At 43.6% G+C, this 19,437-nt stretch overlaps 1 protein-coding gene across 1 annotated transcript in view; it reads left to right on the forward strand.

Moving 5' to 3' along the window:
* Positions 1-14,480, forward strand: part of TMC2 (transmembrane channel like 2) — a 105,987-nt gene extending 91,507 nt beyond the window's left edge. The window contains exons 17-19 of the mRNA XM_055373524.2: positions 7,042-7,120; positions 8,567-8,684; positions 12,221-14,480. Coding sequence (XP_055229499.2) covers positions 7,042-7,120; positions 8,567-8,684; positions 12,221-12,438 — 415 coding nt within the window. The 3' untranslated portion in view covers positions 12,439-14,480. The remainder of the gene's footprint in view (positions 1-7,041; positions 7,121-8,566; positions 8,685-12,220) is intronic.
* The last annotated feature ends 4,957 nt before the right edge of the window (positions 14,481-19,437 follow it).

A 19,437-nucleotide genomic window follows, 5' to 3' on the forward strand; every position in this document is an offset into this window, starting at 1 on the left:
TCACTTGAGGTCAGGAGATCGAGACCATCCTGGCTAACACGGTGAAACCCCGTCTCTACTAAAAACACAAAAAATTAGCCGGGCGTGGTGGCGGGCACCTGTAGTCCCAGCTACTCGGAAGGCTGAGGCAGGAGAATGGCGTGAACCCGGGAGGCGAAGCTTGCAGTGAGCCGAGATCGCGCCACTGCACTCCAGCCTGGGCGACAGAGTGAGACTCCATCTCAAAAAAAAGAAAACAGGCTAATACAGTCACCCTATGAGTGTATTGTTTATCATATTTACTCAACCAAAGTTCTTGAATCTTCCAGGTCATTTTCTCATTTGTAAACAATGAAAATGTTATATTTTATTTAATTCTTAGATCTCTTTTTTTCTCTGTAGGATTAATTAGTAACTTCCACGGGAAAAACAAGTTAATTAATATTTGGTGATAAAATATATTTTTGTATTTTTCCTGCATTTACAGGGTGGGGAGTGCTTTTAATGTTTTCAGTTAAGCACAGTGCTGCTTTTTTGGAGGGTTGAGATAAGTATATTCATGAAATAAGGAAGAAAACAACCAGGGAATGTAAGTCATTGTAACATAGGTATAAGAAATCAATAATTAGGAAAGTGGAGTAACTTTTCTAATTATTGATTTCTTACAGAAGTAAAAAAAAAAAAAAAAAAAGTGACCTCAAAAGGTGGTGGTGAATTTAGGGCCATCACTAGCCCATATAGTACCTCGTGCAAATTTTTTAAAGGTGCCCACTCCTTCAGACAGAGGTAGGCCCATGCCAAGGGGCACATTTGACAAACAGAATATGGATAGATTTCAGCCAGCAGTCACCCCCTTAGTCAGGTGCCTTTTGTGCAGTAAACAGCCTGTATAATGGCTATCTAAGCCAGAATCTTTTTCCTTTGGTGTAGACCAGGGGTCATCAAACTGTAGTCCGCAAGCTAAATCCAGACCACACTTGATTTTGTTAAATAAAGTTTTATTGGAACACATTCATGCTCATTCATTTATTTATTATCTATGACTGTTTTTCACAGAAAAGGACAGAATTTACTTGTTGGTGATAAGGAATGTATTGTCTAGAAAGACTAAAATATTTATTGCCTGGCCCTCTGCAGAAAAAGTTTGCTGATCCCTAATGCAGACAATAAGGAACCACTTTCAAATATGCTTTGACACTGAACTTAAAACACCTAATCAGTAAGACTTAAAAATAATGACAAATAATAAGTCCAAAAAATATTTAGAAGAAGGGATTAGGATTGTAGAAGACAATAAATCTTGAACTTGAGCCTTGATAAATTCAAGGCTCAGGAAAAGGAGTCGATTGCATTGGATAGAACTTTTAGAGTTGTTCAAGTCTACTATTTTCTTGTTGACCTTCTAATTGTTTCTATTACTGAAAGTAAAGCATTGAATTTCCAGCTATTATTATTGGATTGTCCATTATCTCTCCCTTAAATTCTGTTTTTGCTTCGTATGTTTTAAGGCTGTGTTGTTAGGTGCATATATGTTTTTACTTATTACATTTTCTTGATGAAATGACCCTTTTACAATTACAAAATAATCCTATTTGTCTCTAACAATTTTTGTCTTAATGTGTTTCCCATCCTTTTACTTTCAATCTACTTTTACCTTAAAAATCTGAAGTGTGCATTTTTTGGCTGGGTGTGGTGGCTCATGCTGGTAATACCAGCACTTTGGGAGGCTGAGGCAGGAAGATTGCTTGAGCCCAGGAGTTTGATATCAGCCTGGGCAACATGGCAAGACCCATCTCTACAAAAACTTTAAAAATTAACTGAGTGTGGTGGCACATGCCTGTAGTTCCAGCTACTTGGGAGGCGACAAAGGTGGAGGATTGCTTGAACTGAAAAGGTTGAGGCTGCAGTGAACCATGTTTGTACCACTGCATTCCAGCCTGGGTGACAGACTGAGACCTTCTCTCTAAATAAATAAATGAAATAAAATATAGTGTGCTTCTTTGGAACAGCATATAGCTGAAGCATAGTGTTCATCCATTCTGTCAATCTGTGCTTTTTATATGGAGTGTTTGATTCATTTACATTTAATTACCAATAAGTTAGCATTTATGTCTGTTTTCTATATGTCTTATGTATTTTTGTTATTTTATTCCTCTATTACTGCTTTCTTTTGGGTTAAATATTTTAGTACATAATTTTAGTTCCCATGTCATTTCTCTAACTATATTTTGTTTTAGTTATTTTCTTAGTGATTGCCCTGGAGATTATAATTAATATCTCATAACAAACTACTTTGAATTAATACCAACTTAATTATAATAGTATACAAAAACCTTGTCCCTGTACAACTCCATTCCCTCCACTCTCCTTCAGGTTGTTTCTGCCATACAAATTACACCTTTATACATTTTATGCCAACTAAATAAGACAGGAGAAAAAAGAGCTACAAACACTACATTGATACTAGCTTTTATATTAACCCATGTAGTTACCTTTACTAGTGCTCTTTATTTCTTCATGTAGATTCAAGTTACTCTCTAGTGTCCTTTCGTTTTAACCTAAAGAGCTCGCTCTAGCATTTCTTACAGAGTAGGTCTGCTAGTGATTACTTCTCTTGGTTTTTATCTGGGAATGACTTAATTTCTCCTTCATTCTTGAAGAACGGTTTTGCTGGATTTAGAATTTTTGGTTGATAGTCTTTCTCTTTCAATCTTTCAAATATGTCATCCCACTGCCATTTGGCCTCCATGGTTTATATGAAAAAACAATTGACTGTTAATCTTTCTGAGGCTTTCTTGTATATGATTATTTGTTTCTCTCTTTCCGGATTCTCTCTTTGACTATGGCTGTTTTTTTTTCAATTTGCTATGATATGTCTAGGAATAGATCTCTTTGAGTTTATCCTGCATGGAATTTGTTGAGCTTCCTGTGTAAATTAATATTTTTTCATCATATTTGGGGATGAAATCTGATTAAAAATAGCCATTATTTATTCAAATATTCTTTCTGACCCTTTCTGTCTTTCCTCTCCTCAGATTCCCATTAGGCATGTGTTGATACATTTGCTGTTGTCCCATAGGCTGTGTTATTTTACCTCATTCTTTTTTCTTTCTGTTCCTCAGACTGGATAATCTCAACTGACCTATTTTCAAGTTCATTGATTCTTTTTTTTTTTTTCGAGATGGTGTCTCACTCTGTCACCCAGGCTAGAGTGCAGTGGCATGATCTCAGCTCACTGCAGCCTCCACCTCCCAGGTTCCAGCGATTCTCCTGCCTCAGCCTGTCGAGTAGCTGGGATTACCGGCATGTGCCACCACACCTAGCTAATTTGTGTGTTTTTAGTAGAGATGGGTTTCACTATGTTGGCCAGGCTGGTTCTTTCTTCTGTCATCTCAGATATGTTGAGCACCTCCAGAAAATGTATTATTTCAGTTATTGTAGATTTCAACTCCAGAATTTCTATTTGGTTATTTATTTCTTTTTGCCAATATTCTTTATTTGGTGAGACATCATTTTGATACTTTCAGTTCTTTAGAAATGGTTTTGTATAGTTCTTTGATCATATTCTTTGATCATATTTAACATAACTGATTTAAAGTCTTTGTCTCTTAAATACAGCATCAAGGTTTCCTCAGGAATGGTTTCTATTGACTACTTTTCCCCCTGTGTATGGGCCAGGCTTTCTTTTTTCTTTGTATGTCTTACTAGATTTTTTGGGTTGTTTTTGTTTTTGTTTTTTTTACAGAGTCTCACTCTGTTGCCCAGGCTGGAATGCAGTGGCGAGATCTTGGCTCACTGCAACCTCCACCTCCTGGGCTCAAGCAATTCTCCTGCCCCAGCCTCCCGAGTAGCTAGGATTACAGGCGCCCGCCACTATGCCCAGCTAATTTTTTGTATTTTTAGTAGAAACGGGGTTTCCCCATGTTGGCCAGGCTGGTCTCGAACTCCTGACTTTGTGATTCACCCGCCTCAGCCTCCCAAAGTGCTGGGATTACAGGCGTGAGCCACTGCACCCAGCCATGTCTTACTAGTTTTTGTTGAAAACTGGATATCTTAAATAGTATTATATGGCAGCCATGGAAATCAGGTTCGCCTCCCTTCCATGGGTTTGTTGTTGTTGCTGTTTGTTGTTATAATTGTTGCCGTTATTGCTGTTTAATAACTTTTCTGAACTAATTATGTAAAGTCTGTTTTCTTTGTTGTGTGTGGCCACTAAAGTCTGTGCTCAGTTAGCTTAGTAGTCACCTACTGACTGGAAAGAGATTTTCTTACATGTCTGGAACCAGTAAGACTCCCAGTATTTCCCAAGAGGCTCTGTGTATGTATTGGGGTATGCCTTCAACATTCAACCAGGCAGTTTACAACTCTACCTTAGCTGTCACTGACTGCTTGTTCAGAGACTCAAGGTTACCAGAGGTGAGAGCTCAGGGCCTTCTCAAGTCTTTCTTGGACACATAAACAGCCCTGGACAGGCACAGAGCCTTCCACATCACGCACACAGTTTTCTATAGATTCCCAGGAATATTTCAAAGTGTTTTAAAGCCCCCATTGGACATCTCACTCCCCAGTTCTCCTTTTAAGCTTTTTGGTTGGCCTATTGTTTGCCCCAACTGTTATGCAACAATTTTCACAGCCGTGATGTTCAACAGTTGCCTCTGATTGCTTTTGCCAATCTCAGAGAAAAAGTTCACACTGATTGGGCTTTGAGCCAGGTCAAATAAAGATAGCCTTGTGAGTAGCATCAACCACTGGATAAATCAAATAATGACAGTTCTCTGGGTATGAGGATTTTAAGATGCTCCAAATCCATTCTACCTCCTCCAGTGACTGCCAGGCTACTGATTTTCACCAAAATTTGGTGCTGTTGCTTTTCAAACCTACTACAGAACTGGGTAGGGGAGGGGATATAAGGCAACTTAGATGCTGCAAAACTCACTGTTCTTACTGGGATTTAGCTGTTTTCCTTGAAAAGGCACTCCCTAGATTTGCTGCAAACCTTTGGTTAATTTTGAGTTCTGAAAAAATTTGATTCTGACAATTTTTGCTGGCATTCTCACTGCTTTTAAGGAAGAGAGGATTTTCAGAAGTCTTTGCCAATTTTGCTGACATCTGGATTGAACTTTAGCCTTGGATGGGCTTAAAGACTTTGTTAAAACCTTCCCTCTTTGACTATCATCTTTGTTGTTCCTTAGATGTATCTGTTTGTCTCTGTCTGTTTATGGTTTGAAATTCCCAAAAAGTATTTCAAGAAATGGCTGCTCCTCATCAGGGCTCTCTTCAGCTACAGGATAGTCTGATGAAGCCGGCCTCCCCCAACGCTGTGGTCAGTTTCCTGCCCGCTGCTCAAAGGCTGCCAGCCTGGAGGGGAACTGGAGCTCCACACTCTGCAATGGCGCCTCTCCTCCAGCACCCTCTCTGGTAGCTTACTCAAAATGAACATAGACTCACAGAGATTCCAGGACCCTAAGGGGGCCAGAGTGAATGTAGAATCCTTTCATTTGTTCATCTGTTCATGTAACACCCATTCTTGAAGATCTGCTCTGTGCCCTGAATACCGTCATTGCCAACAGCAAACACTTGCACGTTGTTTTATATCCTTGATTTCAAATTTCCTCTGCTGCTGGCATGACAGGGATGACATGATAGTGACAACCTGGATTGCCTTGTGCCCTCCTGGGGAAATTCTGAAAGCCAGACACCAAACCTGACCCTGAAGGCACCAAGGAGAAATGCTAAATTTGGAAACAACCTTGGGAGATACATAGCCACCCATGAGCATTTTATCCACCATTTGCTGGGTATGTGATCTTGAGCCAGACAAGTCACCTCTCTGGCCTCTGACCTCTGATTCCTCCCTTAAAAAAATGGGCTAATTAGGTAAATGGCAAGGAAGGCCTGGCCCAGAGTAATGCTTTACATAACAGAAACTGGTCTCTTCACCTGTCCTTTATTCTCTCCTCCCCTCACCTATAGTTCTCTGAATCTCTGAATCCTTGCTTCAGAAGGCTAACTTGACAGCCTCTGACCTACACTCTGCCCCAAAGACCATGGGGCTCCTCTTCTCTGACTGGAGAGGGCTCACAGGCTCTATTGAGGCAGCTATGGATGGCCTAGCCCTGAGGGGGAAGGTTCCAGAGACCAAAGCTGGAGCAGCTGAGCTTGAAAGTCATGGAGAAAAACTACTAATAGGATGGACATAAAAAGCTAGCAGATAATAGGCTGGCAAAGCATCCACTCCAGGTGGCAGTCTGGCTTTTGTGTGTCCTGTGTAGTACAGCCCAGGTCATAACCCCAGACCTTAGGTCCTGTGAAAAGAAAGCCTGGGCTGCAGCCTCAAAGGACACCCGATCACCTAGTGAGCCAATGGGGGCTGGACTCTAAAACCCATAAGGTCAGGGCCAGACATGCTAGGGCACTCTGAGCAGGAGGCTTCAGAGCATCTGCAATTGTGCTTCTTCGGCAAACTTAGAACAGGTCTCTTAACACCTCCACCTCTCCCCTCTCAGGGCTTGAAAATTGTAGAAAAAGTGTTGGTTTCCAATGTGGGCTGCAAAGAGTACTAATGGGTGGGATGACCTTGGCAAATTATTTAACCTCACTGAGTCCCAGGATCCAGGTCTTTAAACATAGACGTCTACTCTCTGCTTCATGGCATTTTCATCAAAGCCAATGAGATGGGGTGGGGTGGGGGTGGATTGTGCACATGGCACAGAGCTTGGCACAGGGCAGGTGCCCAGGAAACATGACCAGCTTCTTCTGCAGTCAGTAAACCCTGCCACCTCAGACCACCTCAGATTTCCCAGAAAAGGGATGATTCCTCCAGGCAACCTTTACTGAGCACTCTCAGTGCTAGAGCTATGTAGTTATGCCCACGCATAATAAAATAGAGAGGATGCAGGGGCATCCAGGACCTTCTCCACACAGAAAAGAAGATGGTAGGACACCCACCCAAAGCCTCAGTAACTATTCCAGGAATCCTGCCCTGATTCCCCAAGAAAGGCGCCCAGCTCCTATCATCTGCCAAGATCACGGGACCATAGGAGGCATGCTTTTCTCTTGCAGCTTGGCCATTTACTACCTGAACTCAGTTTCCAAAAGCCTTTCCCGAGCTAATGCCCAGCTGAGGAAGAAAATCCAAGTGGTGAGTCTGTTGGGAGTTTCATCCTGGAGGGTAAACAGAGATCATGTTTTTGGTTTTTGCTAATTTGCTGTGTGAGCCCAGCTGTGTTATCTAAATGGCTTTCTTCTAAACCAAATCCCAAAATATCTGTATTATGGGAAGTAGCCTTGTGAGATTCAACAGCATGCATTTATACTATTGAGGCTATTTGGTGATTTGTGACAATAATGACTTAAATTTCAAGGGGTTGCTGAAGAACAGGAGAAATTCAGTGAGTTCAGCCAATGCTCATACAGAAAAAGCCAGTATCCACAATAATTCCTACAGGTTAAAGTGAATATTTAAATACTAAAAGAAATGTTGTCAAAATCATGTATTTCTTGTGCCCTTTAGCCTAAAAGATCTCCTGAGTCCCCTTCACACATGGGAAGCCTCTCTCAACATCCCAGCTGACACCCTACTTCTGACTGCTGTCTACACACACACACACCCTAAAATTCAGACCCGAACCCTCCCTAAGCCCTGTCCTTGCTTTCTCTGTCCCTCTTCTGGAGTGAATTTCATCTGTCTTGCTACTGGTCCCCCCATCCACACCTTCTTCTGGTTTTTTGTTTGTTTGTTTGTTTGTTTGAAGATGGAGTCTCGCTCTGTCGCCAGGCTGGAGTGCAGTGGCACGATCCCAGCTCACTGCAACCTCCACCTCCCAGGTTCAAGTGATTCTCCTGCCTCAGCCTCCCAAGTAGCTGGGACTACAGGCGTGCGCCACCACACCCAGCTAATTTTTGTATTTTTAGTACATGTGAGCCAGGATGGTCACCATATCTTGACCTCGTGATCCGCCTGCCTTGGTCTCCCAAAGTGCTGGGATTATAGGCGTGAGCCACCATGCCCAGCCCCTTCTTCTGTTAATCTCACTGGGCTCCTGCCCTGGTACAGAAAACCACTGAAATAGAGGATTGGAAAGATCGCTGTCCTCTGGCCACATGTTCCTTCAATTGCTATGTGAATCTGAGAGCCTCAGGCTGCCCTCTCCAATCAGTTGTGAGGACCAGTAACAGGCAGTTTAAGATAGTCACCAAGAACTGAAAACAGGCCGGGCATGGTGGCTCACGCCTGTAATCCCAGCACTTTGTGAGGCCGAGGCCGGTGGATCACCTCAAGTCAGGAGTTGAAGACCAGCTGGGCTAACATGGTGAACCCCTGTCTCTACTAAAAATACAAAAATTAGCCAGGTGTGATGGCACACATCTGTAATCCCAGCTACTCGAGAGGCTGAGGGCAGGAGAATGGCTTGAACCCAGGAGGCAGAGATTGCAGTGAGCCGAGTTCACGCCGCTGCACTCCAGCCTGGGCAACAGGGTGAGACTCTGTCTCAAAAAAAAAAAAAAAAAAAAATCACTCTCAACACCTCTGAGCCTCAAACACCCATTTCCTGGGCCAGGACCAACAGTTCATTATTTCCTGCAGCTCCGTGAAGTTGAGAAGAGCCACAAATCTGTAAAAGGCAAAGCCACAGCCAGAGATTCAGAGGACACACCTAAAAGCAGCTCCAAAAATGCCACCCAGCTCCAACTCACCAAGGAAGGTAAGCTCTTTGTCATAATGATTATGTTTTACAGGGCCACATGGAAAGGTGTAAAGAGCCTATGAAACAGCGTAAAATCAGACTGTTCTGGGATTGAAATCAGAGTCCTAACAATTATTAGCTTATGAAGTTGGGCAGGTGAATATAGGGGTCAATCATAGCACCTGCCTCATGGGATGGTGAAGATGAGATGAAATCATGCATGTAAAGTGCCTACCAGAATTCCTGGCACAGATAATGAGCCAATGAATACCAGCTGGCAGTAGTGCCGTCATGCACCCCTTAATAACATTTGGATCAACCATGGATCGCATCTACAATGGTGGCCCCATAAGATTATAATGGAGCTGAATAATTCCTATTGCCAAGTGACATAACTGTCAACACAACATTACTCATGTGTTTGTTGTGAGCTGGTGTAAACAAGCCTACTGAGCTGCCAGTTATATAAAAGTCTAGGCCGGGCGTGGTGGCTCACACCTGCAATCCCAGCACTTTGGGAGGCCGAGGCGGGCGGATCACAAGGTCAGGAGATTGAGACCATCCTGGCTGACACGGTGAAACCCTATCTCTACTAAAAATACAAAAAATTAGCCGGGCGTGGTGGCGGGCGCCTGTAGTCCCAGCTGCTTGGGAGGCTGAGGCAGGAGAATGGTGTGAACCCGGGAGGCGGAGCTTGCAGTGAGCCGAGCTTGCAATGAGCTGAGATTGCACCACTGCACTCCAGCCTGGGCAACAGAGCAAGACTCCCTCTCAAAAAAAAAAAAATCTCTAGCACATACAATTATATATGGCACAGAATACTTGATAATGATAATAATTATGTTACTGGCTTATGTGTTTACTATACTATACTTTTTACTATTATTTTAGAGTAGATTCCTTCTACTTATATAAAAAATAGTTAACTGTAAAACAGCCTCAGGCAGGTCCTTCAGGAGCTATTCCAGAAGAAGGTGTTGTTATCATAGGAGATGACAGCTCCATGTGTTATTGCCCCTGAAGACCTTCCAGTGGGACAAGATGTGGAGGTGGAAGACAGTGATATTGATGATCCCAACCCTTTGTAGACCTAGGCTAATGTGTGTGTTGCATCTTAGTTTTTAACAAGAAACATTTTAAAAGTAAAAAGAAAAAAATTCTTAATTTAAAAACAGAAAAAGCTTATCAAATAAGGATATAAAGAAAAAATATTTTTGTACAGGTGGTCAGTGTATTTGTGTTTTAAGCCAACTGTTATTATAAAAGAGATAAAGCAGAAAAGTTACAATAAGCTAAGGTTTATTATTGAAGAAAGAAAAAAAAATTTTTTTTTGAGACAGAGTCTCACTCTGTCACCCAGGCTGGAATGCAGTGGTGTGATCTCGGCTCACTGCAGCCTCCACCTCCAGGGTTCAAATGATTCTCCTGCCTCAGCCTCCTGAGTAGCTGGGATTACAGGTGCCCACCACCATGCCTGGCTAATTTTTTGTACTTTTAGTAGAGACAGGGTTTCACCATGTTGGCCAGGCCGTTCTTGAACTCCTGACCTCGTGATCCGCCCGCCTCAGCCTCCCAAAGTGCTGGGATTACAGGCCTGAGCCACCGCGCCTGGCCTAGAAAAAATGTTTGTAAATTGAGTGTAACCTAAGTGCACAGTGTTTATAAAGTCTGCAGTAGTGACAGTGGTGTCCTAGGCTTTCACATTCACTCATCACCCACTCACTGACTCACCCAGAGCAACTTCCAGTCCTGCAAGCTCCACTCATGGTCAGTGCCCTAGACAGGTTTACCATTTGTCATCTTTCATATACTCTACCTTTTCTATGTTTAGATACACAAATATTTACCATTATGTTCCAACTGTTTATAAAGTATTCAGTACAGTAAGTGTTGTGCAGGTTTATATTCTAGGAGCAATAGGCTGAACCATATAGCCTATGTGTATAAGAGGCCATGCCATTGAGGGTTGGGTAAGTACATTCTATGATGGTCACACACCAACAAAATCACCTAATGATGCATTTCTCAGAATGTATCCACATCCTTAAGCAACGTGTGCTATAGTTTATATTCTCTGAAAAGAGAAGCACTGGAATATCTAGAATAATAGAGTGAGAAAAGTCAACATAAAAAGTTCCCAGGAAAAGTATCTTGGGGCTATTGCTCCTCGGCCTTTTGGCTAAGATCAAGTGAAAATATCCTGGGGCTTCAAAGGGGAGTGATCATAGACCACCTCAAATTAGGAGTGAGGAAAGGTCAAGTTGAAAGAGACCATCTCTGAGATGATCCCATTTTCCAGAGATCATCTCTGTTTTAAAATTAAACAGTGTCTGCACGCAGACACTTTAGCCTTGGATGTAAGAAGTAAATGAGATGCATAAGGAATGACTGACAGTTTAGGAATTTGAACTTTATTTTTTTGACATGGAGTCGCACTCTGTCGCCCAGGCTGGAGTGCAGTGGCACGATCTCTGATCACCGCAACCTCTGCCTCCCAGGTTCAAGTGATTCTCCTGCTCAGTCTTCCGAGTGGCTGTTATTACAGGCACCTGCCACCATGCCTGGCTAATTTTTGTATTTTTAATAGAGACGGTATTTCTCCATGTTGGCCAGGCTGGTCTCAAACTCCTGACCTCAAATGATCAGCCTCAAGTGATCCGCCTCAAACGGCCTCCCAAAGTGCTGGGATTACAGGCATGAGCCACTGCACCCGGCCTGAACTTTTTTTTTATACAAGCATTCCAATTTCTTAGTAACTGGAATTTTATTCATTTTTTATTATTAAGTATTAGCTATAATAAAATGATACTAGCTGCTGCAACAAAGAGGCCCAAAATGGCTAGTAGCTCAGACACCATAAAAGTTCATTTCTCACTCAACACAAAGTCCAAACTGGGTGTTTTCACCTGATAGCCACAAGTGCTGATATGGGGACCCTGGCTCCTTCCATCTTGGGGCTCTGCCTGCATCAAGCTAGTGCAAGGGGAAGAGCTTAGGGGACACACCTGGATGTGGTCCCATCAAAGCCTGGAACTCCAGCACAGGCCACACTCATCCACAAGGGAACCAGAGCCCATTTCTGTGTCCCAGAACAAGAGGGACTGGGTTTAGTAAAGAGCAGTCATTTTCCCTAACTTGGAGTTAGAGGAGGGGAAGGAAACAAGTTAATGAAGGATTGGAAAGTAGATCTGATTCCAAACAATTCCCACAGCCCCTTCCCTTCCATCATCACTTTTGACCCCGGCAGTCACCCTGCGAGGCTGCCGTTATTCTTGTCCCAATTTTGTACTCTAGAAAACCCGGGATCAGAGAGTCTAGCCTAAGGCCAGGTTCAAAATCAAGTTCTCTAGCCAGAAGACCATACTCCTCCAACAGATGTGTTTATGCAAAAGCCAGGCCAAGGTGACCCCGAGACAGCTGAGTGCAATCTGACAGCTCTCACATCACCAAATAGGACTAAAACCTACACACACCGCAGGGCGGCTCCAGAGAGCTCCAATTCAACCTGTACAAAATCTCCCACTTCCTCTTTCCTGTCTTGGTTCGTTTTCCAGAGACCACTCCTCCCTCTGCCAGCCAAAGCCAGGCCATGGACAAGAAGGCGCAGGGCCCTGGGACCTCCAATTCTGCCAGCAGGACCACACTGCCTGCCTCTGGACACCTTCCTATATCTCGGCCCCCTGGAATCGGACCAGATTCTGGCCATGCCCCATCTCAGACTCATCCGTGGAGGTCAGCCTCTGGAAAGAGTGCTCAGAGACCTCCTCACTGACGGCTAGGACTCCAGGAAGCCTCGACCCTAGGGTTGATCCTCAAGTACTCCAGTTTCACACATACCAAACTAAGGTTCTCTCCCCTCTTTCCTCTCACATACATGCTCTGTCTCCTCTCTTGGAATGCATGAACTTTGATTCCTTCAGGTCCTTGTCAGCTACCAAAGGAGGAAGACAGTGGCTTCACCTGTCCTTTAGGGAAGCTGGAGCCATCTCTGCACTAACTGCCCTCCCAAATATCTTGGTTCAGACAGCTCTGAACCCCACGCTCACAGTGGTCGACCTTGCCTCCCAATTTTGGGAGTTGGGGAAGGGCCATGACCACCCTCATAGACTTTTTCCATGGGACACAGTTTAGGACACGGGTTTCTGCCAGCTTCCCTAACCAGGAGGGGGATGGAGAAGGGTCTACATTTCTCAATCCAGAGGAAGTGAGCTGGTTTAAATGAAAGGTCCAGGCCAGGCACAGTGGCTCACACCTGTAGTCCCAGCACTTTGGGAGACCAAGGTGGGTGGATCGCTTGAGCCCAGGAGTTCAAGACCAGCCCGGGCAATGTGGCGAAACCCCATCCCTACAAAAAAATTAGCTAGGCATGGTGGTATGCACCTGTAATCCCAGCTACTTGGGAGGCTGAGGCAGAAGGATCACTTGAGCCCAGGAGGCAGAGGTTGCAGTTAGCTAAGATCATGTCACTGCACTCCAGTCTGGGCAACAGAGTGAGACGCTGTCTTAACAACAACAACAACAAGTCTGGCCAGGAGTGGTGGCTCACACCTGTAATCCCAACACTTCAAGAGGCTGAAGTGGGAGGCCAGGGGTTTAAGATGAGCCTGAGCAACATAGCAAGACCCTTGTCTCTACAAATAAATAAATGAAAGTGAATGAAAATAAAGGTAAATGGACCAAAGACCAGTCATGGAGAGTGGGGATTGGTGGGAAGACTGATGATACCCCAGTACCCAGCCCAAGGGAAGCTTACACCATGGAGCACAAAACAGGGAGTGAAAACAGTGAATCACAGGAGCAAGTGAGTTGCCCAGTGCCTCTTATCTTGGAAGGAAACCTGCCTTACCCAGGGCAGAAAAATCTTTTTCATGCACCAAATTCTAAAAGGAATTTGATAACATGATTATTGTACAAAAGACCTTGAAGATGGTTTCTCTGAAGAGTTTTGCAAAAGGTACAATGCAGAGCGTTGTCTCTGGGGATTCTATGTTCACTTAGTGTCATATCATGGTTCTATGCAGAATATTTCTTAGGGGGAAGAAGCCAGGGGCCAGACCATTAAGAAGGCCTTGATGGCAAGGGCAGGTAGGGTGGGAGTCACAGTCCAGGACTCTGCAACAGCCCAGCTATCTTGCAGACAGCTCCTTCCTTTCCTCCACTCTGTGCTCCCAGACCCAGGTAAGCAGTGAGGCCTCAGAGGGCCCCAGAGACCCTCTCACCCATGTCTCTGAGTGTTCTAAAGAGAGTCAGCCACCTTAACCTCATCAACTGTTACAGCCACCACCCAACCAGGTCCCCAGGGGTTCTCAGGAGAATCCCCCAGACTCAGAAAGTCAGCAAAGCCCTGGCAGAGAGACAAAGATTTTTACAGCAATTTCATAAGCTGTACAATTAAAATAATTTCTAACATCCCTCCCAAATCCTTTCCCTTCTCAATCCAGCACCAAAACTTCACATATACAAACTGCAATGGAATAATAGGGACATGTGACCAGGAGAAACAGGATAAATTATTTCACACCAATCTCTCCATCCAAAGATGGCCACCACACCAACACCTGGCCTTCTGCATCAGAATGCCAGGCCCTGAGGCAGGGAACACTCTGCCTGCCTGAGCCATTGGTCCCCTAGTGATTACTGTCAGGCCTCCACTGGTTACTAATACACATAAATACCCACCACAAACACAAACAAACCATCCTGATCTGATGAAGTGTAATTTTATGTGACAGAATGTATGTGTCATCTAATGCTGCATAACAAATTATTCCCAAAACATAACAGCCTAAAACAATAAACAATTATGTATTATTGTATGTAGTTTCTGTTCTGTGGGTTATAAATTTGGGAGTGGCTTAACTAGGCAGATGTGGTTCCGGATATTTCAGTCAAATTCTCAGCTAGGGCTACAATTATTGGAAGGTCTGACTGGGACTGAAAGATCTGCTCTCAACGTGGCTCACACGTGACTGTTGGCAGGAGGCTTCTGTTCCTTGCTGGCTATTGATAGGGGACCTTGGTTACTCTCCATGTAGGCCTCTCCATAGAGCTGCTTGGGTGTCCTCACAACATGGCTGCTGGTTTCCCCCAGAGCAAGTGATCTGAGAGGGAGAGCAAGGAGGAAGCCACAATGCCTATTATGACCCAGTCTCAGAAGTCACACTATCAGTTCCACCACTTTTACTCATAGAACTGAGTCACTAAGTCTAGCTCACACTGGAAGGGAAGGGATTTAGGCTTCACTTCTTGAAGGGAGGGTTACCAAAGAATTTGTGGACATATTTTAACAGAAAATTTTCTAATTCAAATAATTACAAGACCTCTATCAAGACAACTCTGGCCAGGCGTGGTGGCTCATGCCTGTAATCCCAGCACTTTGGGAGGCCGAGGTGGGTGGATCACTTGAGGTCAGAAGTTTGAGACCAGCCTGGCCAACATGGTGAAACCTCGTCTCTACTAAAAATACAAAAATTAACCAGGTGTGGTGGTGCACTTCTGTAATCCCAGCTACTTGGGAGGCTGAGGCAGGAGAATCGCTTGAACCCGGGAGGCGGAGGTTGCAGTGAGCCGAGATTGTACCACTGTACTCCAGCTTGGGTGACAGAGCGAGACTCCGTCTGAAAAGAAAAGAAAAAAAAGAAAGAAGAAAATTAACCATTTATCCAGAGAAATATAACTGGTGTCCTGCTGATATTACCCTAGTTTGGCTGCGCATTCCTAACTGGAGAGAAATGGAGCAGATGCTGGATTTTATCTGTTGGAAGCTATTTTTGTAGGCTGATCCTTTCACTTCTAATAACCTCAACTTCCATTTCTATTTCCTAAGAGCTCCATAGTACACAGAATCACGTAAGTAGGAAGACACTTTAGATGAAGAAGATCAAAGGGGATACCTGGTCTCCCACTGATTTGCACACTCACTGAAACTAAGGGGAGGGGCTGATGCACCAGCCAGTAAGGTGATCTGGGCAGGTTACCAATAGCACTCACTATGCTGGTAACGCTCAGCTCAGTAAAGTCACTTCAGACGTGCTCTGAAGTGGGTGGGTAGAGACCCACCCAAAGCTGGAGCACCAAGTTCCTCATGCTCAATAATGGACAATAAAAAATAAACCCGCCATGCAGAAAGAGACATGTATTTCTCTTGACCTTGGCAGAAAGTAGAGGAGAAAAAGTCTCCATTGAGAAGTTCTAGCCACAAGGCAGCTCTCACAGAGAGGCTCTAAATTCATATGCTACAGTTGACCCTTGAACAACACTGGGTCCAGGAGTGCTGACCCCCCTGCAGTCAAAAACCCATGTATAGCTTTTGACTTCCCCAGAAGTTAACTAATGGTAGTCTGCTGTTGAATGGAAGTTTTACTGAAAACATAAAGTCAGTTAACACAAATTTTATATGTTACATGTATTAATACTGTATTCTTGCAATAGAATAAGCTAGCTAGGAAAAAATGTTATTAAGATCATGAAGAGGAGAAAATATATTTAATATTCATTAAGCAAAAGTGGATCATCGTAAGTCTTCATCCTTGTCATCTTCATGCTGAGTAGGCTGAGGAGGAGGAGGAGGAAGAAAAGGGGTTGGTCTTGCTGTCTTAGGGGTGGCAGAGATGGAAGAAAATCACATATAAGTGGATCTGTGAAGTTCAAACCCATGTTGTTCAAGGGTCAACTGTATCTGTATGTTCCAAAAAACTCAAACGAAAATTTTAATTTATTTTTTTCAAGACTTTCAGGCCAGGCGTGATAGCTCACACCTGTAATCCCAGCACTCTGGAAGGCCAAGACGGGTGGATCACAAGGTCAAGAGGCCGAGACCATCCTGTCCAACATGGTGAAACCCCGTATCTACCAAAAATTCAAAAATCAGCTGGGCATGGTGGCTCATGCCTGTAATCCCAGCCACTCGAGAGGCTGAGGCAGGAGAATCGCTTGAACCCGGGAGGCGGAGGTTGTGGTGAGCCGAGATTGTGCCACTGCACTCCAGTCTGGGCAACAAGAGCAAAACCCCATCTCAGAAAAGAAAAAAAAAAAGTGGCATTAGGTTGATAGTGCCTCCAAAACAGGAAGAAAAAAGGCAAATAAACAAAAATAGCACAACAAATAAAATATAAAGCACATAAGATGAAAGAAATAAACCAAAATATATCAGGAATCAAAATAAATGCAAATGGACTAAACTTCTAGATAGAAGGCAAAGACTATCTGATGGAGATTTTAAAATCCTATAAGCTATTCCCAAGAGATGCCTTTAAAACTAAGGATAGAGGCCAGGCATGGTGGCTCATGCCTGTAATCCTAGCATTTTAGAGGCTGAGGCAGGTGGATCGCTTGAGCCCAGGAGTTCGAGACCAGCCTGGGCAAAATGGTGATACCCCATTTCTACAAAAAATACAAAAATTAGCCAGTGCATGCCTGTAGTTCCAACTACTCGGAAGGCTGAGATGGAAAGGATCGCTTGAGCCCAGGAGTCAGAGGTTGCAGTGAGCCGAGACCACACCACTGCACTACAGCCTGGGTGACAGAGTGAGGGACCCTGTCTCAAAAACAAAAATAAGATAGGAACTTTATCCCTTTTGATTCCTAGGGAATAAAAACTGAAGTATAATTTTCAATGGCAAAATCACCAGGTGTGTGAGTACCATCAAATATTCTAAGCAGGTTTGTTTATAGAGTGTGAGGATTGCTATTAAAGACAACTGTCTGCAGTGTTGCGCCAGATACTTTATCTTTCAATATAGTATTAGTTTGAAAAACATGAAGAAAGGCCCAAAGTCATAGTTGGGGTAGATGTGGTATATAGAGCATACAGATAACTCTATCACTGAACCGCGTCTGGAAAATGGGCCATATAAAACCAACCTCCAAATTTGTCTGTGAAGATTCAACAAGTTGATGGAAGTAAGACTGTAATGTGCCAAGCATTATGCTAAGTACTCAGTAAATAACAGATATCATCACAGGCATGGATAAGATCTAACATCCTTGGGCTCAGGGGATAAACACAACAGCATCTTGTGCTCTATAATCCTAATCAACGGCCAGGCTTCAGAAGCTGCCAGGTCATCACTGCCAAAAAAAGACAAGGAATGCTGGGCTAAACCACCTTCCCAAGGTACTTTTCATTCTCCTGTGTCTTTATAAAGAAATGCTGCATATACATGTAACTCACTGCCAAAGAATATTGTAGGGTTTCTTTCCACTTTTGAGAAAAGAGCCCAGGAATTGCTAGAAAGCCTTTTAAATTTTATGAGAATTTTCTCACTCACAAAAGGAGTATAAAGTGCCGCCCTCTTGTGGTAGTTTCATGAAATTTCCTTTCCCTAAGCTCTCCCAAGGCACTGAATTTATTTTATTTATATTTATTTATTTATTTATTTATTTATTTATTTATTTATTTATTTTTGAGATGGAATCTCGCTGTCGCCTAGGCTGGAGTGCAGTGGAGCGATCTTGGCTCACTGCAGCCTCCGACTTCCGGGTTCAAGCGATTCTCCTGCCTCAGCCTCCCAAGTACCTGGGATTATAGGCGCCCACCACCACGCCCAGCTCATTTTTGTATTTTTAGTAGAGATGGGGTTTCACCATGTTGGCTAGGCTGGTCTCGAACTCCTGACCTCAAGTGATCCACCCACCTCAGCCTCCCAAAGTGCTGGGATTACAGGCGTGAGCCACCGTGCATGGCCTGGCACTGAAACTGAAATAGCACATTCCACTTCCATAGGTCCCCATTAGTGTTGCCAGAGTAAAAACCTTGGGCTAATGTACACCAAAATGACATAGTTAGCCATAGGCTGGGCTAAATGAAAAAGGTCAGATGATATAGTATATGGTTCTTCCCAATGGGTGAACAGTCTTATGGACAGAGAAAAAGAAATAGGCCCCACCTGCCACCTGGCTTTAATGTGGAACCTGGAGCACATCTGGGAAACTCATGGCTCCCATTCAGACCTGCTGTCCCTGCAGGACATTTGCTCAGTGGGAGCCCTGTAAGCAATTTGTCCTCCATATCACCTCCAAATTAATCTCCAAACACTGCTTAATGGAAAAGCAAGAGTCTCATCAGACCAAAACCACTCATCCTGACTTTCATTCAAGGTTTCTTACATTCTAGATCCTTCAGTCTTTTGTCCAACTACTGACCAGTTTGCATTTTACACCTCTAGCAGGTTCTTCTCTTGTTTCTGGCTTTTGCTTCCACTCTCTTTCCATCCTCCATCTCTAAATGACCTACACACTCTTCTATGAATACCTAAATCCTTTCTTGCCATGAAGTCTACCTCAGGAACACTGGGCCAAATTGTCTTCCTGTCAGCTTGCATACAACTGCATCTTAGCACCTGATTATATTCAGTCTCCCAGGATTGCAAAGTCTCTGAAGTCAGGGGTCACAGGTTAGTACAAGTTGAGTATCCCTTATCCAAAATGCTTGCAACCAGAAGTGTTTTGGATTTCAAATTCTTTTTCAGATTTTAGAATATTTGCATAATACTTACCAGGTTGAGCATCCCTAATTCGAAAATCCAAAATCTAGAACATATAAGGAGCTCAAACAACTCTTTAAGGAAAAAACATAATAATCCAATTTAAAAATAGGCAAAAGATCTGAATAGACATTTCTCAAAATAAGATATACAGGCCGGGCATGGTGGCTCATGCCTGTAATCCCATCACTTTAGGAGGCCGAGGCAGGCAGATCACCTGAGGTCAGGAGTTTGAGACCAGGTTGGCCAACATGGTGAACCCCGTCTCTACTAAAAATACAAAAATC

The sequence above is a fragment of the Gorilla gorilla genome, chromosome 21 (genome assembly GCF_029281585.2).
Source record: "Gorilla gorilla gorilla isolate KB3781 chromosome 21, NHGRI_mGorGor1-v2.1_pri, whole genome shotgun sequence".
In the NCBI taxonomy this organism is placed as follows: Eukaryota; Metazoa; Chordata; class Mammalia; order Primates; family Hominidae; genus Gorilla; species Gorilla gorilla.